General features: G+C 35.8%; 2 protein-coding genes across 10 annotated transcripts in view; both read left to right on the top strand.

Annotated features, from left to right (window-relative positions):
* Positions 1 to 869: 869 nt before the first annotated feature.
* LOC113050154 (myosin-binding protein H-like) lies at positions 870 to 15,076 on the top strand. Of its 4 annotated transcripts, none has more exons than XR_003276744.1 (13): positions 870 to 1,262; positions 3,271 to 3,330; positions 3,446 to 3,580; positions 4,669 to 4,836; positions 7,160 to 7,248; positions 8,003 to 8,198; positions 8,284 to 8,423; positions 8,843 to 9,002; positions 9,939 to 10,075; positions 11,380 to 11,566; positions 12,337 to 12,391; positions 13,651 to 13,691; positions 14,782 to 15,076. XR_003276744.1 is itself a non-coding variant. In XM_026212875.1 (11 exons), exons 1-11 carry the CDS (start codon positions 1,022 to 1,024, stop codon positions 12,366 to 12,368), a joined length of 1,545 nt encoding a protein of 514 aa, XP_026068660.1. In that variant the 3' UTR covers positions 12,369 to 12,392. The 4 variants fall into 4 exon arrangements, 1 of the variants encoding a protein (XP_026068660.1); XR_003276743.1 differs by having other exon boundaries at positions 1,022 to 1,262; positions 13,662 to 13,691; XR_003276745.1 differs by lacking the exon at positions 3,271 to 3,330 and having other exon boundaries at positions 871 to 1,262.
* A 5,844-nt stretch (positions 15,077 to 20,920) lies between these two features.
* The window catches only part of LOC113050156 (synaptotagmin-2-like), a 46,193-nt gene continuing 40,731 nt past the window's right edge, over positions 20,921 to 26,382 (top strand). For 2 of the 6 annotated variants that reach the window (XM_026212879.1, XM_026212885.1), the window contains exons 1-2: positions 21,775 to 21,863; positions 22,098 to 22,202. The gene's annotated coding sequence lies outside the window, so the exon portion shown is untranslated. The other 4 variants (XM_026212882.1, XM_026212880.1, XM_026212883.1 and 1 more) reach the window with 4 other exon arrangements.

Genomic DNA, 26,382 nt, shown 5'->3' on the forward strand with positions numbered 1-26,382 from the left:
ACTGACAGTTTACTAATTAAATACTTTGTAAACTTTGAAGTATATGAAGTCTCGGTAAAGTACTAGTTTAGTAGTTTTATACTGCAAGTATACTTAAGTTTTCTTTAAGTGAACTTTACATCATACTTTTTAAGTGTCCCTATTTAGGTTTGAATTTGTATATATTTTGTTATATGAATATCTGAACATACAAAATATCTAAAGAAAGAACAGGGTATCTGCTTGGAAACAAAAACATTTTGTTCTTGCTTCATGCATTTAAAAAAAAAAACTTTAATGTACGTAAGTTTCATAAAAAAATAGAGAAATAACATATTGAACAAAAAGCTGTGAAAACTATGAATTGGATTCAGAATGATAATCAAAACGTAGATGCAGTCGATCAACCCCCCTCTTCATTGGTCAACATTTTTTCCATAACACTACTGTTTTTATGCTGTTTCATGTCAGATGATCGTGTTAGATAACGTTTTAGTATCTGTTGTTTCTTTTTATATATATATACTGTAGCTCAATTGGTAGAGCATTGCGTTATCAAGCGTAAGGTTGGGGGTTTGATTCCCCGGGAACACATGATAGGTAAAAACTGATAGCCTTAATGCACTGTAAGGCATTCTGGATAAAAGCGTCTGCTAAATGCCTACATTTAATACATTTAATAGTCCACTTGAATAAACTTATTTTTCGTAAGGGAATGCATTACAGATGAAGTGATCTTTAACAGACATCTAGCAGACTTGCTGAGAAATCAGTTTAGTGTGTACTTAAAACACCTCCTCCCCCCAGACCCTCAGTACTCGCACACATCTTATCAGCAGTGACACTCGTCTGTGAGTGTATATATACAGCTGAAGTGACCACGATGCTAAGAGCTCCGCTCGCTCCTTCACTAGTCACTTGAAACTCTGGAGGGGAGGAGTTGACCAACGCCACATGCCTTAGGCTATAAATCTGGGGTGACTAACCTTCAGACTGAGCCGAAGGACTTACTAGGTCAGAGGGATCCCTGAAGCGGACAAGCATGCCGGCAAAACCAGCCCCGATAAAGAAGTCGGCTAAGGCCGCCAAGAAGGAGGAACCTGCACCGGCACCCGCTCCCGAACCAGTGCCCGAGCCCGCACCTGCACCTGAACCTGCCCCTGCTGAACCTGCCCCCGTTGAACCAGCCCCCGCTGAAGCCGCCCCAGCGGAGACTGCCCCAGCTGAAGAAGCCCCGGTGGAGGCACCTCCTGCTGAAGCCCCAGCTGCTGAACCAGCTGCAGGTACTGAGTGTGTACGGAGACCCCCAACCTACAATGATTTTTTGGGGGGGAAATATGATGACCCTGTAAGATCCACTCTATCATTTGCATTAATAGATGCAAACAAACAGACAGTTAATGCATGCATGTTATGTCATTTAATAATTACCTCCTAATGCACAAGAACTCAGAGCACATTGTTACTGGAGCCAAGAACTCTTGGTAGCTTGGAAAACGTCTGACCACAGCTGATGGTTTAAAAAAAACACCAGTGAGCATTGACACCTGTTAACCTCTCCTTGCTTCCACACTCCACTGATCAAACCAGCTGTTCACCCTGACTTAACCGACACCTATTCTGCTGCTTTTTGCTCTACTTCAAGTGTGTTCGATTTCCAAGAAAGTGCCTAATTTTAACTATTTTTATTAATTAATAAATTTTATCTTTTTAGATTAAAATACGCTTAAAAATACCATAGTAGCCATACAGTAGCTTCCTCCAAAATACCATTTTACTACTGAATTAACCTGTATAGTGCATATAATTGTAGCAATAATATGGTACAATGGAGATTAGCATATTCATGATGCAGTACCATGGTAAGTTTTAGTAGTTTTTTGTAATTGAATGATGAATAAAACATGATATATAGTAATGATATACAACTGTGGCAAAAATGTAACAAATAGCAGAGAGATTTTGAAATTGTTTACATATTCATTTATGATTTACAGAGGTAATCATAGCTGGTGGTCTTTTCTTGGAAACTGTGGCTAACAAGGTGATTTTTTTGTAAAGGTTGTATATAGGCAATACATTGGTTTCTCAAAAGAGTGCAGAATAACATGCAAAAAAAAAAAAGACAAATAATAATAATAATTAGTGCCATCATAGCACAGTTTTTAACATGAGCTTCTACGGAAGTCCAGTTACTTAATCTTTCACTGTAATGTGTGATCATTCACATGATAATCTGTTCTGCTTTATAACAAAAGCAAAGCATGCTTTTCACCACCTGTGCAATTATTATTTTAACACCAGCTATATCCACTGAGGCCTTATAAGCCAGAGGTATTTAGAGCTTGTGGCAAACGCAGACAACTCTATTTACAGCCCCACAGAGAGCTTTCACACAATGCATAAATAAAATAATAAATATTTAACTGTGATGTTTTTCATTAGTCAGTCCAGTCACAAGGTAAGTGTATGATTAAGGGGTATTCTTCAGCGCTTCTTGGTTTTAGAAATATTATTTTTATTAAATGAAATAATGATAGCATAAACAATATAAGATGTGCACAAAAATGCATTAATATAAGTTATATTCATTATTTTGTGTACAGATCATATTCTATCAAAATTATTTCATTTCTTATTGTTTATACAAGGTTAAATAAAAAAATAAAAATCTCAGAATCACCAAATATTGTACTTGTTTCTGTTTTTAAAAATATTCTGTGCATGCAGGTCAAGCCTCAATTATTTGGTCCATTCTAACATTGTACTAACATTTAAACATGATTTGCTGGCCACATCTCATGAGAAGCCATTGCAAACGCTGCTGGAGGCCCCGCTAATGGGAATAGTAGTGGTAAGCCTATAGTAAACAGCTAATGTGAATTAATTTGGGACCCTGCATTTGCACAGGATTGAAAAAGTCAGTCAACATGAAAGACAAAATGTTAAGAACCCATTTTACTTCCACAATGTGGCGTGAAAAAAAGCATATTCAATGAAAAAACTATGTAGGAACCTGATACTTGATTTCAGTGTGTCAGGAGTGATTTCATATTGACTTTCTAAACCAATCAATGCTGTTCTTTTTTATTTTTTATAGCAAAGGCAACTTTAGAAATGCACCAATTTTATATTAAAAGAACTGAATTTGGAAGTTATATTTGCTGAGATCATATCTTGATTATGCCAAAATCTGACCTGAGCTATTATTCCATCATTTTTGATTAAACAAATGCCTGGAGCTCTATTATATGCCGCTTTTATTAACGTGCCCTGCTTATTTAACACCAGCTGATGCTGAAGCTCCACCTGCTGAGGAAATCAAAGCACCTACACCTCCTCCACCTGCAGGTAAACCCACGGGAAATCAAAAACCGCTTCAGATCACCGACGTTGTGTCATTTCCAATTGAAACATTAGTGCCTGATTTTAGTTTGAAATATTACATGTGTGTTTTTGTCTCCAGAGCCCACCAGCGAGCCTCTCGAGCTCGGCGTTGAGGATGTCAATGACACTTCCGTCACTATCTCATGGAGACCACCAGCCACCATTGGAAACTCTGGTCTGGATGGATACACTGTGGAAATCTGCAAGGAAGGAAGTGAGTCCGATGTCGATTTAAAAGTTCAGACATCAAAACACCAAATCCCAACATCCAAATCCAATCGTGCATAACGTTGCCAATAAATGTGCCTTTTTGTTCTGGATTTTTTTGATCAAAAGCGTTGCCTGTTTATGCATCGTCTGACTGGATGGCAAGGCAGCTGCTTTCAGTTTCAAACACTGGGATAATAAAGGCCTCAATAAGGATTAGGCCGCAAATCTAAAGCCTTTTCATTTCACTGTGGTGGCTCGCTGAGCACTTGCATTCATTTGCATCTTGAAATGCCACCTCACAATACCGTACCTTAAATTAAACGCAGCGAAATGTTCTTTTGAATTTTATTGGCTGGTCAAACCTCTCAGTTGCACCTGCTCCCAGTATGTCAACAGCAACATGCACACCCACCTCAGTTGTGTCCCTATATGGAGTGAGGCATTTCTAGACATCTGATGGCAGATAAACAGGGCTGGTGCGCTCATGTCAGTCACACACGTGAATACAGTCAAACTTGCTGATACAGCCGCTGAAAGTGCAAAAATGTCCTGAAAAGAAAGTAAGATTTAGATCAGATATCGGTTTGTTCTGGAAAACATTAACTGATATAAAAAAATAATAATTATACGTTAACCATATTTTTAGAGCAAATTTGTAATAATACCTTTCCAAAAGCTTTATAATTATTATGAAATTTAGAAATGCATTTTTATGATTATTAATGGAATGCAATAAAATTATATTAAAAGATATTAATATTTTGTGTATTATTTAAATAAATTATTACTTTTAAAATAATACTTTAATAATATTTAACATCAATTTTCAAAAAAAAAAATTTTTTTTTAATTTTATTTCAGTATTGGCATTCCAGAAGCTGTACAACCAATGTTCATAATCAAAAATAATTTTTTTTATGCAAATCTAAGGTTCACACGGCAGATTTAATAACAATTAAAAGTATTACTATAATTAAGTTTTATTATTTAAATATTGCCTTTCAACAATTTGTTGATAATTTTTCGATAGCTATTGGGATGCAAATCACATTGGTTGTACTTGTGTCTAATTTAAAAAATTGTCCATCCTAGCCAATGACTGGAAAGCAGCTAACGAGGAGCTGACTGTGTCCTGCCGTTACATTATTAAGAACCAGACCACCGGCGACCGCCTGAACATCAGGGTGGTGGCTGTAAACCCTGGCGGCCGCAGCGCTCCTGCTACTCTGGCCGACACTGTCCTGGTCAGAGAGGTTGTAGGTAAGTCGACATTTTACACCCCCTACCTTTTTTGGAAAATAATCATAACTTTCCTGTTTCATCTTGCTTGATCACAATGCAAAGAAGTGCAACTGGTGACATTTCACAATGACAGAGCAAAAACCATAAGCTTTATGCATTGCTAAGGGGGACACCAAATGGCTGTGGTGCCATTAAATTATTGTTATAGAGTTTCATAATGCGTAACTTATCAGTCTTAAGATTGTTCTTTCCCCCTGCATCGAAGCCAGTTGTCCTTCAAAATAACTACTGCAAATGTTGGAACGTAGAGTTATCCAGCTATTGCTGCTCTAAAGATTGGGGGTCACCTCTCGAATCTCAAGTATCCAAGACCTCAGAGCTATCTCGAGAGGTGAAATGAGTACCACGTCAGCCCCACACGCTGTGTTACAGGGCACCCTAATTGGTTCTGAGAGGTTGATAAATCTAAATACATCTACCTACATCTAAACATGAAGCGGTATGGCCTTACAAACCTGCGCAGATCAGACAGCATCATCAAATACAGCAGGAAAAATACACTTTTTCTACAACAAAAAATGCATGGCTTTAGATAGGTTTTTAGTTGTGCTTTTTTCTCAAAATTTTTACATTGGTTTCAGTACAAATTTAATTTACGGATTATACCTGTGTTGACTACAATTTCTTACAATTTCTTTAAAGATAATTAAAAAGTTGTATAAACATTTAAACACCCACCTATGTACACACGCACACACACACACACACACACACACACAAATTAAAAAAAAGGTAATCTGGTACATGAAAAATAAATAATAATAATAATAATAATAATAATAAACAATTTTATCACAGTCATTATTTAAACTAGTTTCTGTGCTCGAATGCTTGCAGTCACTTTACATACTCCCTGAGTGTCCGGCGTCTAAAGAAAGAAATCATAAATGTAGAATGGAAAGTCAAGCGGGATTGGAATGTAACTTGAATCCAGTCTACGCAAAAAGTTTGTAGGGTGGGGGGGATTTTGGCAGATCTCCAATTAAAGTTCTTCTTTCTACATTCCCTCCAATGCACCGAGGCATGTCATGAATTGACTTTTCCAATAAGAAAAATCTATGCTGTATATCCTTGGAAAATTGTTGGTAAGTACTGTGCATTAGCAAGGTTTTACACGGCTTCAAAGCCATTGACAGCCAGCCGCCTGGACCAGTGTCAAGCTTCTTCCTTTAAGAGCGATGGCCACAAGTGTGAATGGGTCGAGTCAGAGGGTGGGATACATTTCCCAAATGTTCTCGCACTGCATAAGGAGTCGAGTAGCATCTAAGGTTACCCCATGAGACTTTTTAGCTCACTATGTTTATTTAGAGGAATGCTGTAAGCTAGTAAGAGTTAGCATCCGGCTAATGCTTCGAAGAGTTTTCCAGAGACCAATTCATCTTTTTATATGCATTGCATTGCTGATTAAAATTCAGAATGAGATGCAAAGTTTTTAATTCCATTGATGTACTGAAAAACTAGCATCCATTATAAATGAATGTTAGACTGTGATTATAAAATGCAGCCTTTGGAATTATTTGTGACTCAGCAGTTTTCATGCAACTAAAGCCTTCCATCATAAGTTATTAGTGGCAGGGGTGTAAGAGGACTGATCTATTTAAAGCTGTGATGACTCCAAGTTCAACAGAGCCACCGTTAGCATGTTGGCTAGCTCAAGTTGTATTAGCGTAAATAACTTCTCATACTGTTTTTAGCCTTTGATTTCCTTTGTGCTTCTGCATTTGGGTTTGCAAATATTTGTGGTAGTTTTTTTTTTTGTTTTTTTTTGCTGAAGACTGTTAACCAACATAAGATGAAACAGGCTACCTGCAGCTCAGGATGAAATTCTGCATGTATTTAATATATAATATAATAATGTATAATATATATAAATTCTTCCAGTAACATTTGTTCAATGTTATCCTGTTTTGAATAATGTTCCCAAAACGTTATTGCAAAACCTTTATTTACTTTATACATCTTTCATGGAACGTTTATTTCTGAATCATTTTAGTTCATTTTAAGATGTTTTAAATGCTACTACTTGTTTCAGAATGTTCAGATAACAGAGTAGCATTCTCAAATGTTTTTAAAACATTTTAAAAACTGGACATTTTGAATATTCAGAAATAATGTTTATAAAACTTGACTTAAACCTTCTTAGAACATATTTGAATATCGTCAAACATTCTCTTAAAACTAGGATTTCTCTCAATGATGACTGACATCTCAGTGAATACATAACCCTGATCACACTGTTTAAAATGTAATCATATCATGTACCATTTTTTTCTCTCTAAAGATCGCCCGAAAATCCGTCTGCCACGTTTCCTGAGGCAGCGCTATGTGAAAAATGTTGGAGAGAAGATCAACCTTGTTATTCCCTTCAGTGTATGTGATCTCTTGACAATGCATGATAATAGCCAAACTCTTTTAAAGGCAGATAAACTCCTGCTTGCTTATTCATAGAACAGGGAAAAATGGCTACATTGTTTTTGACAGAGGTTTTTTTGGTCTAAATTCAGAATACAAATACTCACATTTGGAATAATACAGTAACACTAACAAATGCTACTTTTATTTAAGAAGAGTGCTGTTCCAAAATGTTCCTACTAAAACAGGAAGCTGCACTGGATATCAATTTATATTTAGAAAGAGTATGTATTACGGAAATAATACGGTTTAAAAGAATACACTTAAATGTGAACTGAATGTAATGTTCTTTGGACACTTAACTTTTAATTGAAAGTGCATGAGAAAAGATTTCAAAACAATGTTTTAAAGTTAAAACTTTTAATTTGCCGTTATTACAAAGTTTAAATTTTAAAGATGTGCTTAAATGTGTTAAGAAAAAGTCAGGAAAGTGTTTTCTCTTAAAGAATAATTAAGTAGACTTTTATTTAATTCATATTAAATAATCTGCAAGTATTTATTTTTTCAAAATGTCCTATTACGATTTAAAAATATATTTTAAGTACACTGTAAGTGCACATTGTAAACAATTAATCACACTTCTTTTTCACAAGGAAAGAAGTTAATTACAAGAAGAAGAAGACTAATCAGTTAATTCTAAGTGTTTTCAATGAATCTGGTTGATTTTGTAAATTAACTTGCTGCTATATCTGTCTTATTTTCTTAACTGCAGGGCAAACCACAACCTATTGTGTCATGGACAAAGGATGGCCAGCCTGTGGATACTAAAAAGGTTAACATCCGCAACACCGACAAGGACAGCATCTTCTTCATCCGTGCTGCCGAGAGAGCCGACTCCGGCGTGTATGAGATGTGTGTGAAAGTGGACAGCTTTGAGGACAAAGCCCAGTTGACTCTGCAGATTGTTGGTAAGTGTTCGTACACATCGTGGAACCTGGTTTATATTGTTTATTTTTTGTTATTTAACAATTGTCTTGTTGACCTGATCACCAGAGTTGCCTGGACCTCCAGCCAGCGTCAAGATCGTGGACACCTGGGGTTTCAATGTTGCTCTGGAATGGACTGAACCCAAGGATAATGGAAACACAACCATCACTGGATACACCGTCCAGAAGGCTGACAAAAAAACAGGGGTAGAAGCTCTTTCAAAAATGACATTAACAATAAAATTCCATGGGATCACTGTGATTTTTCATAGCACACATTTACCATGTCAGTGCCATGTTTGTTTTTGATGTGCTATTCTTGGTATTCTCGAAAGCACCTGTAAATGCCATGATATATTTTTTGCTGTTAAAATAATTTTTACTATGCAAGCTCAACATGCAGAAACAATTATAACTGTGCATTCTTAGTTTCATTCTCTTACATTCAAATTTTTGACATAGACAATTATGTTTTTATTTTGTCAATGGATGATGAAGGGGAGGCATGTTTGTAAAACTATGTTTATTCATGCCGTTCCTTTCCTTCCTTTCCTCACTAGTCAACCAAATAATCTTATTAATTATGTGTCTGGAGTTTACTGAGCTGTACTGCTGTCTCTCCACAGGACTGGTTCACAGTACTGGAGCATTATCACAGAATGAATGCCACTGTTTCAGACCTGATCATGGGTAACACCTACATCTTCAGGGTCTTCACTGAGAACAAGTGTGGAATTAGTCAAGAGGCCACTGTCACAAAGACATCAGCCACCATCCAGAAGACAGGTAAACCAGATTTTCTGCATGTGTATATATGGGCTTAACACTACAGATTTTTTCTACTGGCGCAGTTGGACCAGTGGTTCAAATTTTTATTGTTGTTGTTATCATTGTATTTGACTCATGTTATTTTGTATTCTAATAAATAAGCTTATATGATGCCAACATCTTAGCTACCAGTTAAATTTTACAGTTCTCGATTTCAATTTTAATATTACCACAAAAGCCACTAGCCACAAATAAATAAATGGAACAAAGATACAAATTAAAGATGCTTTAGGTTTTTAGAATTGTTGTTGTTCAAGTACAGAAACTGAATAATCAAATGTAAAATAACATTGCATATTTTTCACTGTATGAATTAAATATAGATTAATCATTGTTAAAGCTAGGTTATTCACTCACGAGCAGTAAGTGGTTTTCTTGTGGTTTTTTGTATTAACAAGAAGGACAGTGACAGCAGCTGGTAAATTTAGTATCACATTGTTGATGGGGGACGGTCACTTTAAACACAATTCATGACTCTAATATATTGATACACATCCGATTTCTTTCTCAACTCAAAGTTCACTTAAGACACACATAACTGACTGTTTTAAGGATACTATCCAAGACTGGTATTTTGAAATACTTTTGCATGTATTTGTCTGTTCAATCACAAGACGCAATGGAAAGAAACTCAATTCATGGCTTGTGCATTGCCTGAGACACAGCTCAAATGTGTTAAAATCGCTTTAATGATCAAATTGGCAAGGAGTATGTATTTGGCGAATGCTTTTTTTCCCACGAGACTTGCATTCAGTTTACAAACAGTTACTCATTTTTGGCGTCGTGCTCTGCTGTTTGAGCTGCAGGAATGCATTTGCCTACTGAGAGTCTTACAGTCATCCAATGGTTATTCTTCTTATTCTTACTTCACTGATCTTCATGATGTGTTTTTAGGCATTGACTACAAGCCTCCAGAGTACAAGGAACACGACTTCAGCCAGGCACCCAAATTTACCACCCCCCTGGCAGACCGCTCCACTACCATTGGTTATAATGCCAAGCTGCTTTGCTCCGTCAGGGGATTCCCTAAGGTACAAGGTTTCTCATGCAACCATACACATGACCGGTGTTCTGGAGATTCTCAAAGTTCTAAACAAACATTCGTCCAGTAATGTCAATAGAACGTTCATTCAGAAGTATCTAGTCTTTGATAACATTCTCAAAATGTTAGCAGATAAACATCATTATGGAATATTCTAGTCAGATGTTTGGCTAACATTTCAAGCAATGTTTTGTTGTTATAGTCAGTCCACACACATAAACGTAGAGGCTTTACAGATTTGAAAGATGTATTACTCTTATCTCTTACTCTTATAGTATGACCAAAATGACGCAGTCATATGATAAGCCATATTTGAGGTCGAGGTTAGTCAACTATTACGGGACAGCCCTACTATATTGTTTGCAAAATTATAAAATAAAATATTCCCTTGATGTTGCCAATAACATTCATTAAAAAAAATACACCCACAAAAAAAAAATACAGGATATTTTCAATATTTGAAAATAATGTTTTCATATCTTAATGCGAACATTAGCAAAACGCTCTTAGGATGTATTTTTGTTCGCTGGGTAGACGCTAAAATAAGTGATTAAAGTTGAAGGCTAATGCTTATTTTATTTGATCTAAATGAACTGATCTTTAATGCATGTTTAACATGCTGCAGATGTCTCATTTTGTATTGTATACATTTGAACAATTAGATGGTTATTTTTTAAGCTGCATGCAACTGGTAAAGTGTAATGTCTTTGTTTTATTGAAAGGTTTATTGTGTGAGCTAGTGAACGTTCACCAAGCACCAAGCACCAAATGCAAGTCAAAATGGTTTTGATGGGTTCATAAGGAAATGTGACATAATGCTAATGTTATATTGTTGTTTATCTTATAGCTAAATGGAACATTTATCTGGGATGCCTAGTTTTCATGATAAGATATCACATATATGAAATATTTTGCACATAAAGCCACCAAAACAAAATGTTCCAAAAGGTTTTTTTCTCTCTATCTCCCTAAAGCAATAAAACCACTATTTTTGGTTTTCTCAAGAAACAGGGAACAGTTCTTCAAACTAAAGTTTTTTATTATATATTCTAGTAATCAAAAGAACCTGTTTCCACTATAAAGAACCTTTTGCAAGATGAATGTATGGATGTTTAAGGTTCGTCAACGAACCATATATGGCATAAAAGACCTTTATTTTTAAAAGTGTTCCATTGGCTGATGTGGATAAAAGTTACTTTTTGTGAAATGTCTCTGCAGTTTCTTCGTCCATCTTTTCACCAGTTATTGACTGCAGATGTGATATTTTTATTGTGTTTTCTGGCTTCATTGCAGCCCAAGGTCGAGTGGATGAAGAATCAGATGATTATCGGTGACGACCCCAAGTTCAGGCAAATCAACAACCAGGGCATCTGCTCCCTAGAGATCCGCAAACCCGGCAACTTTGACGGTGGCGTCTACACCTGCAGAGCCAAGAACGAGCACGGAGAGGCCTTGGTGACCTGCAAACTGGAGGTTAAACGTAAGTGATTCGTGTAGAACTTACTTAAGTGTGTTTTAGGCTTTTGCTCTTTTTAAACATGCAAAGAAGAAATTGCAGTCATGATTAGTTATATGTCATAGTATCGTTTAACTATAGTGGACTAATTTCAAAGCCCAGAGAAGTCATGAAAATTTCTATAGAGAATAAATGCTTAATCTAAATGATATTCCATGGGTTTGACTTATTCTATAAGAGTGCACTGGCTGTGAAATCATTTTCTAGAAGTAATTATGAATGGCTAGAAGAGTTGTGCCATTTCATTGGTCTAAAAAGACTGAACTGAATTATGATCCATTAGCAGAGATGAAAGGATTTAAATATTGCATATTTACTGGGTCATGAGCAAAAAACAGGGATTGTACATTTAAAATCTGCTCTTTGTAAGTATAGATTTAGTCAAGGCCACATTTAGATTGATTTAATGTAATGCATTTATGAATGAAGTCAAGAACATTTTGCTGGTGCTAGAAAGAAGTTCTGTGAGAAAACTGAATAGTGGATTCATGGAATGATGTTACACTGTGACGATAAAACAAATGGATTCCAGACACATGGAGTTTATATTTAGCACTGATAAATGAACATGTCAGACAAAAGAGAGTTCACACACATCTGAGATAAAACTCAAGTGTTGCTGGATGTTTAACATGCGTGTTTGTTTGGGTGATACTTCTACTGACATGTATCCCACACATAATGTTTTTAAAAGCCAGTGGACTGAACTGCGTTCTTGCTTTGGTTCCCGACAGAGCCTGTGATTGCTGATGCCGATAAGAAATAAGTTCGACACCCACATCCATACAGGTCAGTCTCTATTTTTAGATGTACCTCAGAGTAATTTGACTTCAGTGCTGTACTTAAGAATTACACTACTGTTCAAAAGTTTGTGGAAAGTATTTTATGGAAGAAAATAAAACTTTTACTTAGTAAGGATGTAGTAAATTGATCAAAAGTGACAGTACAGACATAGAATTCTATTTCAAAACAATTCTACTCTTTTAAATTTTCTATTCATCTAAGGCTCCTGAAATAAAATGCATCATGGTTTACACAAAAATTTGAAGCTGTATTACTGTTTCAACATTAATAATAATCAGAAATGTTTCTTAACCAACAAATCATCATATTAGAATAGAGTAAAGATGCTTTAAATTGGACAATAAATTACAGTTTATAATATATTCACATAGAAAAAAAATATTTTAAATGATAATAATGCTGTATTTTAAATAAATACAAACTTGGTGAGACTTCTGAACTCTTATGCATTTCCAAAGCAAAACATTATATATTTTACTCCTAATTTCATTTAAGCCTATACAGCTAAGACCTTATAATGTATATAATGTGGATTTTTTTTTTTCTTTTGCTAAAGTTTGTTTTTGGCATTAGCAAATATTTAACAGTTCCCTTACAATTTTTCTTAAATATTAAAATGAAAGATTTAATATACTGGTAGTTGGTTTTGCATAGATGTAAGACATTTAATTGTATGTTGTTTTTATTTTTTTTTTATATTCTTATTTTACATAAATAAGAAAAAACGATTTAACATAACACTTCAACTTGAATATATTTTCTCTGCACTTTTTAAATCTCTGGGCATGTTTATTTTCAACTCTATATTGTCTTTATTGTCACAAATAATGTACCAAAAAAGAACAGTTTTGATTTTTTTGCTTTGAAGAAGCAGCTTTGGATTGCAAAAAAGAGATTTGGTAGTCCATCTATTTGGGTCTTGACTAGACATGTGTCTTCCCCCCCGTGCCTGACCTTACAAGGGGGACTCTAAACTTGGAGATTGAGGCCTCTGCTGCTGAAAGTGTCCGAGTGGCAAATCCCCATAAATAAAACTCGTTATGATTCTATACATGTACCATCGGAGAGACTAAATTACATTTGCCTGACTGCTACCATTAGACCCTGATAAGTCCTCAAACATACTGCTAAACCTCACCACAGAAAACACCCAGCAAAACAGAGTTTATGTTGATTGGAATGTTAGAACTATTTCAGGCCGACTGACATCTGTTCCTTGTTCTTCCTCTTTGCATGTGCTCTAGTCCCAAATAAGGAATAGAAAAATTGGGATCCCTCTCAAAAGGTGAGAACTCATTCCACAATGTTCCAGCCCTAACATCAGTTCTATTAAGCCACTTTCAATGTTTTTATAAAAAGTATATGCTGCATATACAACAATATATCAGTTGAATCATATATTAATGCAGCGAGTTGATATACTGTTTGTTGGCAGGAGAATAGTTTATTCTAATTGGGTTTTTTTCACGTCTGTGGGACACTGGTGTCTTTTTATTTTTATAACTATGTAAATATTTAATTGTATTATCAATAATAAGAAAAATAAGCACATATTGTGCCAAGGAATATAATTCAATACAAGTTTAAAGCAGTGCTATTTTAGTATCATTTATGTATTATTGTTGTTTTTAATGTTTAATTTAATGTTAATTGTTTTGTTTCACTTTAGTTTCAAATATTTTTATTTTTAGAATTGTTTAAATGCCTTAATTATTTATGAACTATTTATAAACAATTTTTTTTTTTTTTTGTAAGTATTTTAGTTCTTCAACTTTAAATAGAAATGTGTCCCTGGAAAACAAAACCTTTGTCTTAAGTGTCAATTTTTCTAGAAGCTGAATATATTTATATAAGCTTTCCATTGATGTACAGTTTATAAGGATCAGACAATATTTAGCCGATATACAACTATTTAAAAATCTAGAATCTGAGGGTGCAAAAAAAAATCCAAATATTGAGAAAATCTTCTTTAAAGTTGTCCAAATCAAGTTCTTAGGAATGCATATTACTTTACAGAAATTAAGTTTTGATATATCTACAGTAGGAGATTTACAAAATATCTTCTTGGAACATGATCTTTACTTAATATCCTAATGATTTTTGGCATAAAATAAAAATCGATAATTTTGACCCATACAGTTTTACTTTTTTTTTTCTTTTTTGGGTTATTGCTACAAATATACCCCAGAGACTTAAAAGTGCTAATGTGTCGGCAACTAGCTAAAATAAGACTTTTTTTGTTTTAGTTAAGTTTTAGTTGACATTGATATCCCAGATTCAAAGCAACTTACTGTAGTGCATTAATATGCAGTTCAACTGATATGTCGTATGTAATTTTGTTAGTACTAATTTGACTCTTTCTTTCACTTTTGTAGGACTGGGAAGACGTCTTTTGCTGATGAGAAAAAAAAAATCATGTACATATGAAATAAAAAATATCGATTAAAATAGACTTTTTCTTCCTTTTTCATAATTTAATGCTTGGCCCCAGAATTATGAAAATCACATATATTTATTATATGGACATTTAGATCAGCAGCTGCCTGCATGTATTGCTTCTTGTTTGTGTATCGCCTCACATACTCGTCCAGTGATGTAACTAGGATCAAGTCCCATCCGGACCAACAGGAGTGTTTGTTTTAATTCAATTAAACCATAGCCTTTCATCCACATGATGTCTTTTGTCATTAATCATAATGTCTGTGCACCGAATGTAACATTTTTAGGAACGTTCTTGATTTAACAGACCGAGTGACCCTGAACACTGTCTGCAGTGGAGCCTTGGAAGACTGAATAGGAAGATGTTCATTAGTATGGAAATTATTTCTTACTATGACGCAGACTTTGTACAGACACCTTCACAACCAGTGGAAACTAGACTGAGAGCAGACGGGTCACTAAAGGACACACACACACGCACACACACACACACACACACATTAAGATAAATGTGTCTTTGAGAATGCAAAGACTTTGAAAGGACTATGTGCTATGTGTGATGTTCATTATCAACTTCTCAGGGTTCCTGTCAGAGAAACCTAAAGCTTAGAGCTTATTTAGTTTGGCCAGCATCATGAAACCCTGTGCCAACACGTACAGTAAGTAAAGTTAGTGGACTATGAGAAATTAAATTAATTTTGGTGAGGTCTATGCTTAATAAAAATGTACACAGTAGTTATTGAGCAGTTTTGACCTAAAAATGTAGGCTTTTTATGTAGTTGAACCTGAGAAATATGATTTTTACAATCCCACTGGATCTCAAACTGTAGAATGGCCTTGATTCACTAGAAAACTGTACTCATTTATATATATATATATATATATATATATATATATATATATATATATATATATATAATTCAATTAATTCATAATGTTGGAAATTGAATGAGAATATAACAATAATGATGTCATGCTGAAATAACAGCAAGACTGGATTTAAGGTCATGAATTGCTTAAAATGAGACTACTCTGGTTGAAAATTTTCAAAATGTTTTAAACGTAACACATAGAAACATAATGTTGAATGTCATTTAATCAAAAGTATTTTAGTATACCTTGCTAACTATACACCTTATTTTTAACGTAAGATTGGGCAAGGAATGTCTAACTTCCAGTTATTCTTACCTGTTTGCAAATAGTTTTACGGTTTACTTGACTTTACAGCAGCTCACAAATCGGTGTAAAAAAAAAAAAATACAAATAAAGATGCTTACTTTGGAGTAGTACAATAAATTGGACAGGACAACCAGTTGAAATGTCTCTAAGAAATCAAAATAAATGTAGCTTCTCTAGAAAAGTTCAGTCAATCGTGTTTTAAATACTAGGTTATATTTTAATATGGATATTTTAATTATTAAATAAGACATGGGTGCTGATAAGTATAATGTATGCAGTGTTAAGATGGTGTATATATTTCGAAACAGTAGATGGCAGCACCTTTATTGTTTAATATTGCATAATATAAACATGTTTATTTTGACCAATGGCAAAATACTCCAGTTATATTAATTATAATATTAATTATACTACTCTAGTTATTCAAATAACATTTTTTGGGAAAGTGGAAGAAATAATCAACATTTCCAATTTATTTGTGCACAATTTTTTTCTTCACATAAATGCATTCTGGGATTGCTTTTTCCATGAAGACGCAATGTTGTCTTTAAATATAGCCAAGTGAATTTGGAACAGTCTTTGTGAACTGGGACAAGCGTATGATGTCTTCAGATGTGGCCTGGCTGTAGGCAGCTCATCGGGTTTTGGGACAGTCATTGGACATGACAGCAGCTCCCTCTACTGATCCATGTAATGCCAGTTACTGTTTAAAACTGAATCATCATTGTAAATGATCATTTATGAAATATGGGTTCTGAAGTAATGTTTTTTGAACATCGTTTTGGGCATGTATCATGCTAGTACACAACCTTACCAGAAATCTCTTATGCTCATCAAGAGATTAATATAGTTAAATATTATTACAAATTACAATTGATGGTTTCGATTTTAATATATTTTAAAATGTAATTTATTCCTGTGATCAAAGCTGAATTTTCAGTCTCACATGATCCTTCAGAAATCATTCTAATATGCTGACTTGCTGTTCTAAACATTTCTGAATATTATCAATGTTGAAAACAGTTGTGCTGCTTCATATTTTTATATTATTTCAAAAGAACAACATTTATTTGAAATATAATTTTTTGTAACATAATACAAGTCTTTATCATCACTTGAAGTTTAATGCATCCTTGCTTTTTCCAAACTAGTAGTATATTTATATCTTCCTACACAAAGCTGCATTTTATTTCATTTTGTTAAACAAGCTTTAACATGCCGCAGTCATTAAATAACAGTTTGAAGAACATAAAGGACCTGAATCTGGAACAGGAAGGAATCTTGTCAACACCATCTAACACTAGCTCTATCTTTTCCATTTCTGTTCTATCTACTTTTTATTCCATCTATTTATATATTAAAAAAATAACCGAGATCTGTCACAGCACCTGAATATATTTTCGCTCTTTTGTTGGTTTGATTGCTTCCATGCCCTCATTTTAGTCACTTTGAATAAACCCATTAATGCTAAATGATTAAATGTAAATGAAATCCCAAAGGAATGCTGCTGGGTTGCTAGTGGGCGTTGCATGATTTGGAATCAATCATAAAGTAATCAAATAAAAAACAAGATCATAATGCTAAAAAATCTGAAGGAAAATGTCTGTTTATACAGTAGCATCTTGATTTACATACATACCCAAAAACTTACATTTTCTGAAAATTTTAATTTACTCTCAGGCCATCCAAGATGTAGATTATTTTTTTCTTCATCAGAACAGATTATGAGTAATTTAGCATTGCATCGCTTGCTCACCAGTGGATCTTCTGCAGTGAATGGGTGCCGTCAGAATGAGTTTAAACTTCGTTAACATCAGTTAACATATTGTAAAGCCAAAAGCTGTGTGTGTGTGTTTGTAAGAAACAAATCTATCATTAAAACATAAATAATCCATATTAATACTTCTTCCAGTGAAAAAAGTCCATCCTTTGTGGACCTCTCACATCAAAATCCACCAAAATATTTGCTTAGAACTGTTTTGCTTTCAAACGCTTTATGATCTGTACATATTTCTCTCCTGATTCAAACGAGACAACTTTTGAGAGCTGTTTGGACTCTCATTCTGACGGCACCCATTCACTGCAGAGCATCCATTGGTGAGCAAGTGATGCAATGCTTAATTTCTCTTGACATGATGTTCAAAACAACATCTTAACCCTTCAATAAAATTAATGACACTGAAATGATTAATAGATTTTCAATTATTTATCAAGAAAGTCATCATAAATTTACCAAACTTTAACATGCACAGTCTTTCAAATACAAAAGCCAGAATACACATCTAGTTTCTAAAGCAATCCATCTGTGATGTACTGTAATCTGATAACACATGCAGCATTCCTCACAGAGATGAATGATGGAGCCGGCTGTATTGTATCAGGTTTATGGTGCTTGTCATTCCGGCGGCGTCACTATTGTGGCATCGCAGCTGGACAAACAAATGATGTTCAATGGATGTTCTGTCTACTGCAATAAGATTTGATGATATAGAGAAGCTTAGACAGCACTCAACTGAATTTGAGAGACCAGAACTCGATCAAATTTCATTGAGGCTTGCTGACAACAGTCTGACATTTATTTTATAGAATATGCTTTGCATAAACAGGCAGTGGTGTTTCATAAAGAGAGAATGTCTTAGTCAGGACCCAACTTGAGAACTAGAAAATAAAAGTTGCATAAAGTGTTATGGGTGGTTGCTAGGCAGTCGAAATGTGCTAAGTGGTTGCTAAGTGGTCTGAAGGATTGTTATTTTAGTATTATTTATATTCTGTAACAGTATTTATTAATATTTTGAATTATCTTATATTTAATTTTTCTAAGTTTTCATTTTAATTTTAGTTGTGTTTTTGTCATTTTTATTCGTTTTTGTATTTAAAAAATAATTCTATTCAGCTAATTTTTTTTTTCATTTTATGTTTTAGTAAATTTAGTTCTTCAATTTAAAATTATTTTGTTAGTTGCCATTTTATTTCAGTTAGTTTTTAAACGTTTTAAAAATTGTAATCTAACGTTTTTAGATAATTTTTTTTAAATCTAAAAATTATGTTTTATTTTTACTTTTTTAGTACAAATTACTTTTATTAATTTTAATTTAATTTAGTTAAAAATTACAGGGTGTTTTGTGGCTGGTTACTTTGGCAGTTACTAGACTGACTATTTTTATATTTTCGGGATGAGGAGGGGTTATTTTAGTTTAGATTTTACAAATTTTCTTAATGTGCTTTTTTCCATTTTTATTTGATGTTGATCCTGGTCTAATTTATTTGTTATTTCAGTTTTAGTTTTAGTTGTTTAAGTACTTAATCTTGCCGCAGCTAAAAATAGAATAACAGGATGTTAGACTTGTCAAACCTTAATGAATAAGTGCACAAAACTCTAATAGCATGCATCTTTCATCTGGCTCTCCACAATATTTTTATGTTCAAATTAAGAACCGGAAACCACAGTAAATTTTCTTAATGCATCAAAGGAATTCTTGCTCCGTCATGCAGCCTGAGTTATCTCCAGTCAAATATATAGCGCTGGCCAAAAGCTGCATCCCACTTTGCCAAAGGAGCGCATGAAACAGGATGACTTGGACATCTGCCACAGTCCGGAAGACTCTACTGCTGCCTCAATAATAATAAATCCAATCATACAGCCAGTCTGCTACACCTGTCTGACATTCATAAAACACCGTCTGACACTCTACAGGACACTGTGTAGGTTATTATATTTCCAATTTACTAAAGCACCACGTGCTTACTCTTTGTATACCTTACAAAAACACAAATATGTAAAGGGATAAAAACAATGCAGTAAATGGAATGAATTTTAGATCTATTATGCATTAGTTTGGTTTCTTTTTAGTTTATATCAGCATTGCACTGACACATTCAAAAGACAATTAAATCAATGAAATCGTAGAAAGTTACACATACTGTGCAACTTCAGGTATGCAGTTTGATTTTATTTGATGCTGCAAATGGAGATAGACTAAAAGGGGTAGGGGACTGAAATCATCTGTGAACTGCTTCTATTATTATGAGGTTCTGGAGTGTGTGGACGGATTGCTCTGCTGGAGAGTGTGTTCTACAGAACATCCCATCAGTCTTTAATAAATAATTTACATAGAGCACATTAATTTACATCTGGAGAGCAGGGGATGGAGTCAGAGCAGTGCCAAATTAGTTATTATATTTACTACAGACAAGGAGCTTTAAAATATGTCATTCATTTCGGTGTCATCAGGTCAGGCTTGTTCAGACTCAACCGGAAGCATGCAAAATAGATGCTGCCATCTTTGAGGCACCAACTGAAAATTGCAAATAGGCTACAACATACAATAATCTGATGCCAAAACAATGCAAAGAGTGTAATTTGGTGAATGGTTATGAATTATGACCTTCAAAACACATGCTTTACAGATTTAACAGATTAGTGAAGCTCCATAAATCATGTATATTTATATTTTATGCCATTGCTTGTTGAAGTTGATAGCTGACATGTGTCTGTCAGTGTTAAATAATACCAAATAGGCTTTCCTGGATTGCTGGTAAAAAAAAATAAAAAAATAATAATAATAATAATAATAATAAATAATAATAATAAAGTTTACAATAATAGAAATGTTATTAAAGAGTACATGAAATTTGTGGTGGGAGAAGAAAGGCTATATTTGATGACATCTCCTGGTTAAAGCTGTGTAAATACAATGAGAACACAAAATTGAAATTAATAAAATAATTATTTTAATTATTTTACTTTGTAGAGCTTTAAAGACAACTTTACTCAACTTTTATTAATTTAAAAGTTTTGAATACGTTTTGTGAATTTTGTCAAAACGCTTGTTGTTTACAACTGTAAGACACGTACATGAAGCGGGAATCTCAGTCATTTAAATGTCAACGGTTATTCTGAAGGTGAAGACGGTTATTCTGACGGCGAAGACGGTGCTTTTTGGTGTGTAAGTACTGTTTTTGTTTTTTTTTTACTTTGATGTCAGAACATAAAATGATCTCGGTAAATGATGCAAAACCTATAATTTGGACTTTGACAGGATGATTTTTCGGTTCTGTTTACAATTCGATAATCTGCGATCCTCTTTGATAGATTTCTATGGAATTTAGATTTTGCTACACTTCACTAGCTAACTTAGCACTATTAGTTTTTCAGATGTTGAACTTTGATTCAGTTCAGTAAAGTATACTTCATAGTACACTTATATCAAACCGGGTAATGTTAACAAGTCTTACTGAACTAACTACAGTAATTACTTAAAAGAACCGGCTCATTGTTTTGGGAAGCGGACATGATTGCTCGCATTTCCAATTCACTAAAAAGAATCAGTTCAGAAGAGTCATTTGCTTTTTGAATCAGTCCACATTGGTCGCCCTTTTTTGTTTCAGCCGGCGAGGACAGCACAGTCGACAAAGATTTATTGTCATTATTTCAGGTACACGCTATCTTTATTCATTCAGATTCAGTACAGCAATCTCCTATCCACAACTCGCATTAAATATGTCCTTTGCTATTACGCTGAAGATTCATCAGCACAGGAGCAAGAGAACGCATCCCCTGGAGTCCACCGCATCTTTCGCGCTTCTCTCTGCAACTCATTGATTGGTTACTGCGCCTCTTTGTCGCCCCGCCCCCTCGCGTTCTCCTCCGTTCCTTTCATCCTGCCTGTATTCATAGCTCAGCATACATGTAGGTTTTTAAGGGATGGGATGGGTTTCAGAGTGTGCCATGAAAAAAATGGGAGGAGTCTTTATTGAGCCGTGATTGAACCAATGACAGCTCAGTGCCGGGAAATACAGCAGTGAATCACCAGGGGCTGTGGTACTGAGCTATTGCAGGGTGTGAGACTAGTAATGTGTGTGTGTGTGCATGAGAGCATCTCTACATCCATCCCGATCTGAGCTATTTTGTGTTTGTGTGTCTGTGTGTGTGTATGTGTGTGTGAGCGTGGGGGTGCGTAGAGGATGACATCAGGGGTGTGCGTGTGTTTGCACATGTCTGTTATTTCCAACACAACCAGAAGAGGATAAACCAAAAGTCTTGATTGTTGTCACTTTTCTTTTTTCCCCCAAGCCCTCAAAGTGCCCTGCGTGCTCTGCGAAGTTTCCTTCCTCAACCCCCCTCTGCATCACCACCCTCTTCTTGGTGCAGTACATCTCGGATACACACGGTACAGAGGTAAGTACAGTATCCCCCTTTTATGATGAAGCATGCCTTTTATACAGTGCAGTTTAACATTTGAATGCTTAGAGAGGAATCTAAATATAGTCTTTCAGTCATTACAACACAAAAATCAGGGAAAGGCGGCATACGGCAGAGAGGAGAGAGAGGAAGATCTTTGTAAGCGAGTGGAACTTTCTCAGCGTGCAGGAGAGTGCGAGTACGTAGCGTCCTAGTGCTGCAGTATCACATTACATAATAGTGGCCGATGTGCGTAGAATAGAACTTGAGAGTCTCATCATTTGTACACACAATATGCATCTCTTGATAACTCAGAGGTGTGGTCTGACACATCACTGCTGGCTCTGTAGATTGAGTATGCATGATCATAAAACACAACTGCAGCTGTCTTTGTACTTTTAAATGTTGTTATGACAAGTTTTATTTATATTTTAGATTAGTTTATCCCTACATTTTCTTAAATTATTTGAGTGGCTATTACTAGCTGTTCTGCAGACTATTTACGTTTGACGTCCAGTGGAGGGATCGTTACTGGCCGTGCGGCTGCTGGTCGTGACATCTTTTTGCTGATCAAGCTGTTTCACCCACAACAGGCACAGATTTACTCGTCCTGTCTGCTGGTGAAGGATGTTATAAACCTGACTACTTTGATGGGAAGTGACCTGCATCGTCTTTTTTTCCCTCTCTTAAACGTTTTATTATGTTTGCTGCTGGTTGGCAGGTGAAGCGAACTGCGCTGAGGTCACTTGCAAAAGTCAACTATTGCGTGTTGTGTTCCTTCTTGCCTGTGCCTTCACTTCTCAAAGACATCTTGGCAGGGTCGATAACAGGAAAAGCCAATTTAAGAGGTAATCTCATTGATTGCAGTGGCAAATAGCGCTGGAGAAAGACAAATGCAGACAGATAGATGACAGGGAGGTGCCCTGGGCTGCCACGCTTTGGCTAAGTTCTCCGGGTCAGTCCTTGAGAGCTCCACATAATAACGGCACTCGTTTAGATTCAGAGTAGACCTCGCTCTACTCAAAGCAGAGGTGAGACAGAGGAGGCATCGCCGCATTGGACACACTCACACACACACACACACACACACACACACGCACACACACACACTCTTGTGTGAGGGTTATGTGTGGACTCTGTTCAATGGAGTGAAACCATTTCCTCTTTCTGTAATAAATCAGTCCCCTTCTGCTGTACAGGAGCCGGTAATGTTTGAAGAGCATTGTCCCTTTTTTGTTTTACAGTAATGGATGGGACTTGGGTAATAATAACGCGGTATCAGGACTCATAACTCAACAGACTCTGAATACACCATCATTATAAAGAATATCTCGCTCATCATGAGCTTTGGGATATTGCATTTGGTTTACGTTCTAGTATTTACAGAATTTTCTTATTTGGAGTAGCGGTGACATACCCAAACCTCTTATTTTTCGATCTATATCTCTTGTTCTCTAGAGTGCTGTATGTTTTTAAAAGTGGATATCTGCTTGATGGTTCATGAAATCGAATGGTCTTTGCCTGCTGTAATCGTGTCTTGCTGAAATTGGGATGTGTTCACATAAAGCATAAGGGTCTCTTTGTGGTTCTTTTAATCATCAGGGTTGAAATGACCGTCGGTACGGATTCATTGTGTTCTTTTCTTTCTTTATAAGCGGATATAAATATTTTCATAAAAGCTACTGTAGAATACTAGGATATTGTTATTGCAGCAGGGTTAGAAGGACGCATAGCACAGTTAGCTATATGTGTGTAAGTAAGTATACACGTTTGAGAATATATAATCATAGTGACAGGCCGATTTATAAGATAAGATAAGATAAGAAGCACTTTATTCGCCAAATGCATCAGCAGATACACAGGAATTTGATATGGCCATCAGTAACACACAAACTCAACACACAAGCATATATGCGTATAGCTGCAAAAACATGCCTAAAACAATCCATCAAATAATAAAATAGTCCAAAAATAGTGCAAGATCAGCTATTCATAAGGGAAATGGCTCTTGGAAAAAAACTATTAAGATGGCGTGAGGTCCTTGTCCTCACTGCTCTGTACCTTCTTCCTGAAGGAAGCAACCTAAAAATGTCACTTGCTGGATGGGACTGATCAGCAGCAATTTTAGCCGCCCTCTTCCTGACTCTGGCCTCATAAAGGTCTTTAAGAGACAGCTGCCTTTGTCCAGTCAGCCTCTCTGCTATGCGCACAATACGCTGTAGTCTGGCCTTCGCCTGGGCTGATGCGGATGCAAACCAAACAGTAATGGATGCTGAAAGAAGGCTTTCCACAGTGGCTCTATAAAATTTAGACCGAACAGAGCTAGAAACGTTTAATTTATTTAGCTGTCTCAAAAAAAACATTCCACTATGAGCTCTCTTAAGAATGGAGGAACTATTTTCCTCCCATTTCAAGTCATTTGTGATAACCGTTCCTAAAAATTTAATTGACTCCACCCTCTTCACAACGGAGCTCTTGATAGTTAGAGGAGAAAGGGAGGCGGGTGTTCTACGAAAATCTATCACCATTTCCACAGTCTTTTGCTGATTAAGCTCCAAGTTGTTCTCATCACACCACGCAACCAATTTAGACACTTCCTGCCTGTAAGCAGACTCGTCGTTTCCCTTAATAAGACCAACTAATGTAGTATCGTCTGCAAATTTAATCAGCTTGATGGAACCATTATTGGAAGTGCAATCATTGGTATACAGTGAGTAGAGAAATGGTGACAGCACGCACCCTTGAGGTGCTCCAATGTTAGTAGTCTGAGGATCAGACATGTGCTCGCCAAGCCGCACATACTGTTGTCTGTCACTAAGAAAATCCATAATCCAGCGGCAGATAGAGGGTCCCACTCCCATCAGTGACAGCTTCTCCCACAGTCGCTCTGGTAGAATGGTGTTAAAGGCTGCACTGAAATCTATGAACAACATCCTTACATAGGAGCCAGGAGAGTCAAGATGGTCCAGAGCATAATGCAGTCCTAAATTGACCGCATCATCTACCGAGCGGTTTGCCCTGTAAGCAAACTGAAATTGATCAAGATATGGAGCTGTAATAGGTTTAAGATGTGACAAAACCAACCGCTCCAAACATTTCATGACCACTGATGTAAGGGCCACCGGTCTGTAGTCGTTTAGGTCCACAGCTTTGTTTTTCTTTGGTACTGGAATAATGGTTGATGACTTAAAACAACTCGGAACACTGCATAAAACAATTGATTGATTAAAAATGTCCGTAAAAACTGGGGCTAGCTGACTAGCACAGTACTTCAGGGTGGCAGGTGAAATCCCATCAGGGCCACTCGCTTTCCTTACATTTTGTCGGCTGAATATCTGATACACATCCTTCTCCTCAATTTCAAAGTCAATATCAGAGGCGACTTGATCTTGAGGGCCAATGTTCTCCCCCTCTCTGAGTGTAACACTCCCGGGAGGAAAAGGGTGAGGGCATGGAGATTTCTCAAATCTTGTATAAAAAACATTGAATTCATTGGCCAGTTTAGCAGATGGAGTGACTTGTTGTTTATTACTTTTATAGCCTGTCAAGTTCTTCAGTGACCTCCAAGCTGAAGAAGAGTCATTAATGCCAAATTGTTCCTCCATATTCACTTTATAGGCACTTTTTGCTTTCCTAATCTCTTTATTTAACTTTTGTCTGGCCAACCTGTACTCATCAACATTTCCTTCTCTGTAGGCTTGTTCTTTGGTTTCCCTGAGTAGCCTAAGGGATTTTGTGAACCAGGGTTTGTTGTTGTTATATTTCACCACAGTTTTGGTGGGAATACAAGCTTGCTCACAGAATGAAATATATGAACACACAGTGTCAGTATATGAGTCCAAAGAGTCACAAGAAGCACGCATGGATTCCCAATCAGTGGTATCTAAACAGACCTGTAACATACAAATTGCCTCTGTCGTCCATCTTTTAGATGTATACTGTACCGCCCTTGCTAGTTTTAGTTTTTGTTTGTAGATGGGGACCATCTGAATTAAACCATGATCTGAGTTCCCAAGAGGGGCACGGGGAAGTGAACGATATGCTGCTTTGTGAACAGAATAAAAATGATCCAGTATATTTCCTCCCCGAGTCGGACAACTAACTAGCTGTTTATATTTGGGCAGATCATGTTTCAAATGACATGCATTAAAGTCACCCATAACAAGTAGTACAGAGT

The sequence above is a fragment of the Carassius auratus genome, chromosome 31, assembly GCF_003368295.1.
Source record: "Carassius auratus strain Wakin chromosome 31, ASM336829v1, whole genome shotgun sequence".
Lineage (NCBI taxonomy): Eukaryota > Metazoa > Chordata > Actinopteri > Cypriniformes > Cyprinidae > Carassius > Carassius auratus.